The sequence below is a fragment of the Dendroctonus ponderosae genome, unplaced genomic scaffold, assembly GCF_020466585.1.
Source record: "Dendroctonus ponderosae isolate FM_Combo_2020 unplaced genomic scaffold, Dpon_F_20191213v2 Dpon_F_20191213_1, whole genome shotgun sequence".
NCBI classification, from domain to species: Eukaryota; Metazoa; Arthropoda; class Insecta; order Coleoptera; family Curculionidae; genus Dendroctonus; species Dendroctonus ponderosae.
Window position 1 is genome coordinate 24,895,197 of NW_026017110.1, and position 4,442 is coordinate 24,899,638.

At 34.5% G+C, this 4,442-nt stretch overlaps 2 protein-coding genes across 3 annotated transcripts; one reads left to right on the top strand and one right to left on the bottom strand.

The window, feature by feature from the left end:
- Positions 1–158: 158 nt before the first annotated feature.
- Positions 159–2,804, bottom strand: LOC109533475 (lipase member H-B). 2 transcript variants are annotated; one of them, XM_048670674.1, is made up of 6 exons: positions 2,696–2,804; positions 1,933–2,193; positions 1,589–1,882; positions 1,323–1,535; positions 1,051–1,266; positions 159–265 (listed from the first exon to the last, which is right to left on the bottom strand). In XM_048670674.1, the coding sequence occupies exons 1-5, from the start codon at positions 2,748–2,750 to the stop codon at positions 1,052–1,054; spliced, it is 1,038 nt and encodes a 345-aa protein (XP_048526631.1). In that variant the 5' UTR covers positions 2,751–2,804; the 3' UTR covers positions 159–265; position 1,051. The 2 variants fall into 2 exon arrangements, with proteins under 2 accessions (XP_048526631.1, XP_019754368.2); XM_019898809.2 differs by lacking the exon at positions 159–265 and having other exon boundaries at positions 955–1,266.
- On the top strand, positions 290–959 carry LOC109533469 (calcium/calmodulin-dependent protein kinase type 1). The gene is made up of 3 exons (XM_048670675.1): positions 290–468; positions 579–750; positions 808–959. The coding sequence occupies exons 1-3, from the start codon at positions 370–372 to the stop codon at positions 942–944; spliced, it is 408 nt and encodes a 135-aa protein (XP_048526632.1). The 5' UTR covers positions 290–369; the 3' UTR covers positions 945–959.
- Positions 2,805–4,442: the final 1,638 nt, after the last annotated feature.

Consider the following 4,442-nt stretch of genomic DNA (forward strand, 5'->3'; position numbering starts at 1 on the left):
TTTTTTTTTTGTTTAGGTTTAGGTTTGTGCTGTTTCCATTTCTCTCCCGTTGATTTTGCAATTTTCCTCCTTGCATTGTTAGTTCCATTATTCACGGTATTTTGAAACAGACTTTCATTTTTTAGGTTCAAATACATTTTTTTACGAAAAATGAAGAGGATTTTTTAACATTTAATGTACTCATTTCCCGGCCAGAAATGCTTCTGTGCTTCCTATATCTGGTTCAATTGTAATCAAATTTCCTCTACTGAGCTTCCATATTTGCCTATAATAAATGAAAAGTTATCAACCCGAAAATGTAAGAACTATTTATAAAAAAATAATTTTAGGTCATGTGGAGTTATTATCTATGTTTGCATTAACAAAGCGATGCCCTTTGATGATACCAACGTAAAACGTCTTCACGAACAGCAAATCAGCCGCAGATGGAAATTTCGCTCGAAAGTGGTAGATTCTCTATCAGAGCAGGTAATGCGGTGATTGCTTTTCACTCTACAGTTCGATTGGTGGTTTTTCCTCCCAAGTATTTAAACTCTTCAAATTGCATTTTTTTAAACAAGTACTTTTGAAAAAAATAGGTAAAGCAACTGGTAATTCATCTACTTGAGCCTGATACAAATAAGCGTTGGAGAATTGATCAAGTGGTCGACTCAGATTGGATAGCTCTAGACCCAAGATTCAAGGTTCCCACTAAAGCAGAAGAGAATGCATTGGCACAGGCTCTTATTGAAAGACGGCAATACCTTGATGGTAACTTTGCTGGCGAAATGCTGCAGAACACAGCTAAATAATCGAAATTTTTTTTAGGTATAAGTAGAAAAGGGAAGGATCCGGTGAAGTCCAAAGGAGAAATTGACGACATGAAAGTCCTTAAACCGACCACACATGAGGATCATTTGCCAAGAGTTGACTTACAGAGTACCGTTACTGTAGCTAATGAATAAAAGTACTTAACATTTTTCAATTGTTTAATTTCTGAATAATCGCAAAAGCACAAAGGAAACGTAAATGATTGAGAGCATCAATCATGAAAATATACAAGAAACACACCTCAAAGGTCTTTTGGATCTCCAACACTATCCGTATTCCCATAGAAGGTCCCTTGCTCAGAGGTCCCATTGTTAAATTCTCCCATTATAACCGCCAAGTTTCCATTGCAAAGTTGGAGTCTCGCCGTTTCGGAACTGGAGCACTTTTTTGCGTAGTAATCTTCCTCCTTTATGGTATTTATAAATAATTCATGGGAAAAACCGTGGCTGCATTCGACTGAAAATAGAAAGTTGTCTGGTGTTACAGTGATGGGTACTACAACACGTTCTTACTTTGCTCTATGATATTGCTTTCGGATTTACATGAAGGTTGGATGGGACCTCCATAATTAACCAAAAAATCTTGTTTGGCAACTGCCGACGCGAAACCAAGCAGATGTTTGTCCGTGTGATATGCTTCCACTTCTTCCGCATCATCTGCACTAAATCGCATAGATGCGGACAGTTTCTTCGGATACTCGAACAAGGGAGCTGCGACATCTAGACCTGAAAACCCATTTATTCCTGCATGGACGTTAGACTACTTTGACCAGCCTTACCAGAAATCCGGCCGACTTTAACATCGGTAAGGTTGTAGATGGTCTGTCCAATGAATGCGGATATGTGTGCTCCCAAAGAATGCCCAACCAGATGGAGATTTTGAATCAGCGTGGCATTATTTTCCAAATAGCTGACCAGCCACTCAGCAACCAAACGACCAACATTTAAGGTGGCTCTTGCGGATCCAACGTAGTTGATTGTGGAAGCTGGTTCAGCCCAATCCACCGCTAAGGTGTTTCTGATTCCAATACCATGGTAGGCAGTTGCCATATTTACTACCCAGTCGGTAGTACCTGAAATCATTGGAATTCAACAACACATTTATTCGTGTTTAGTTTCGTACCTGAAGACCAAAATCCATGTGTGATAATCACAATTTTTTGATCGGAATCTAAGTTAATTGCCTTGAGGCCTTCAGGGTCCGATAGTGTAGCTGAGTAGTTGCCTCCATCAGCTGTGTATTGGATGATTTTTATCTCGTTTAGTGACACATGGCCGGTTAATGAGAACTTAGCCACTATTACCGCTAGTTCTTTTTCGGTTGCGTTAAAAATCGAGCACAAAAAATCCTTTTGCGATGGAATATCCAAAGCGGAGTTGTGACCTGAAATTGATAAATTCAGCTTACTTCAGTTATGACTATCCCAAATCTAAGAGATATTCTCAGTATAGGAGAAGCTGATTTTAAGAGGTAATAGGTTCAGGGTTGGCACTTGACTCAATGCTCTTTAAAAAAGGCAGGTTCAAACGAATAAAGTGTAATGGATAAATCTATTTTTGTGCAGCAACGATTGATGATGAGGGACTCAAAGGCCAAATCTGCTGCTTTTCAAAAGTATTTTGAAAATCTGGATTAATTTCAAAAAAATCCTTAGGTAAGCAACCACTGCCAGAATATTAATAATAAAAAAAATGCTTGAAACAAAAGAAACCAGCAGTAGATTTGATCTATGGAATCACGTAAGTATACCTAAAAGCTAAAAAATCTCAGAAATCCCCACAAAAAGAAATATGAAAGTTTTACAAAAATATATAGTTTTAGCAACACTAAACTTTTGTAACACTAAACAAAATGTTGATTTAATCAAGTTAAACTAGACACTTACAAAAACAGAAGCTTAGTAAGAATATTGCGACTCCCGCGTAACTAGTTCGTCCCATTTTAAAATTGGCAGTATTTTTACCTGTAAACTGGTTATTAGTTATGTTAAAATAGTTCGCACTATGCTGCTTTATATACGAAATTGTTATCAACAATTTTATGCACCGGGTGGTTCACTTGCAACAGCATCATATTGACACAATGCCATAATAAATTGAGGTGATTAACATTTGCAGCTTGTCTGATTCTACTTATTTAGTAAACTTGTTTATTTAGAAAAAGACGTTTACAACCACACGCTAGAAACCACTTTATGTTTCAATCTCCAATAGTTATCAATTAAAATTTGTTGAGGTATTTTAATAATTTTCATTTCAATGCTTTAACCTTAAGGAGTCCGAAGGAATTTTTTCATACACGCAGAAAGCATACATTTTTTTATATTTAATCAACTAAAAAAAATAAAAATGAACATTTTATGAAAAACTCGATTTTTTAAAAGTACGAACAATGTATGTATTTTATTATACATTTTCATAAAATTCGGCCAAAAAATATGATCTATTTTTATAATGATATGTTACTTTTGTTATTTATGTGCAGTTTTTTGCTCCCAAAGCTTATCGCGTCTGTTTCCAGATATTTCAATATTGAAAAACGGACGAGTGTTTTTGAAAACATTGTTAATATTTTTAATTATAGCGCTGGAACTGCATTATTTATATTTATATGTGACTTAAATGACAATAAATGCTGCGCTAATAATTAGAACAAGGACATTTTAAACAAAGTCGAATAAAAAAATGATATGCTGTTATCTACAAATGCATGAAGTCTATATCTCATATTATTGATAAAACTTGTCAAAGAATCCCCAGAAATTGATAAAGAAAGCGGTTTATTGAAACAAAAATTGAGTATCGCAAGTGCATTATTATACAGTAAGGTCTCGTAATGTGAACTAAGGATAAGGGTGTTCACACGTTTTTGAATAATTCATATTTTGGGATATACATATACATATTTTGGAATATAAATAAACATTGACTTATTACTAAAATCATACTTTTATTGCTTATGCGGTGTAGTAAAATAATCTAACAAACTTGTTTGTCGGAAGGTTTGATAAGCTGAAAGAATATGGAATTTTCGAGTAATTTTTGTACTCGTTTATTACGATTTATTATTTTATTTATAGCATTATGGCTTCCGTATGAGTAACGCTACTCATAATGCGGCAACTTCTTCCATATTATGGACAGTCATCAGATCTGTGATATCTAAAGGGTTTTGATTGTTGTAATCGTTCGTAACACGTATTTCATGTTGGTCACTACATTTTCATTAAAACTTAAAATTTCTTTATTCTAATTTATTTTCCTGACTGCGTGTATTTGTTTTAATATTCTTATCTATCCTGGGTCTCAGTCAAAGTGTGAAGTAAAAATGCTGAAACATTGTTTATTTCATTACGTTTCGGCGAGACAACAGCGCCATCATCAGATTTAAAATTTACACAAACTCATGATTCGTAAAAATCAACGTTCTTTTAGGTCTTTGCCTCCTTGAAACCTTAAATTTGTCTTTTTTTACAATTTGACAAACAAAAACAAAGACAAATTTAAGGTTTCAAGAAAGAAAAGACCTAAAAGAACGTTGCTTTTTACCAATCATGAGTTTGTGTAAATTTTAAATCTGATGATGGCGCTGTTGTCTCGCCGAAACGTAATGAAATAAACAATGTTTCAAAT

What these genes read in the sequence shown, in the direction of transcription:
- LOC109533469 (XM_048670675.1), top strand. Translation starts at nt 370, where the DNA reads ATGCCCTTTGATGATACCAACGTAAAACGTCTTCACGAACAGCAAATC. An exon ending in TAGATTCTCTATCAGAGCAG is followed by an intron (nt 469 to 578) that starts GTAATGCGGTGA and finishes TGAAAAAAATAG; the next exon opens with GTAAAGCAACTGGTAATTCA. An exon ending in AAGACGGCAATACCTTGATG is followed by an intron (nt 751 to 807) that starts GTAACTTTGCTG and finishes AATTTTTTTTAG; the next exon opens with GTATAAGTAGAAAAGGGAAG.
- LOC109533475 (XM_048670674.1), bottom strand. Translation starts at nt 2,750, where the DNA reads ATGGGACGAACTAGTTACGCGGGAGTCGCAATATTCTTACTAAGCTTC. An exon ending in ACATGGATTTTGGTCTTCAG is followed by an intron (nt 1,883 to 1,932) that starts GTACGAAACTAA and finishes CAATGATTTCAG; the next exon opens with GTACTACCGACTGGGTAGTA. An exon ending in AAGCAATATCATAGAGCAAA is followed by an intron (nt 1,267 to 1,322) that starts GTAAGAACGTGT and finishes TTCTATTTTCAG; the next exon opens with TCGAATGCAGCCACGGTTTT.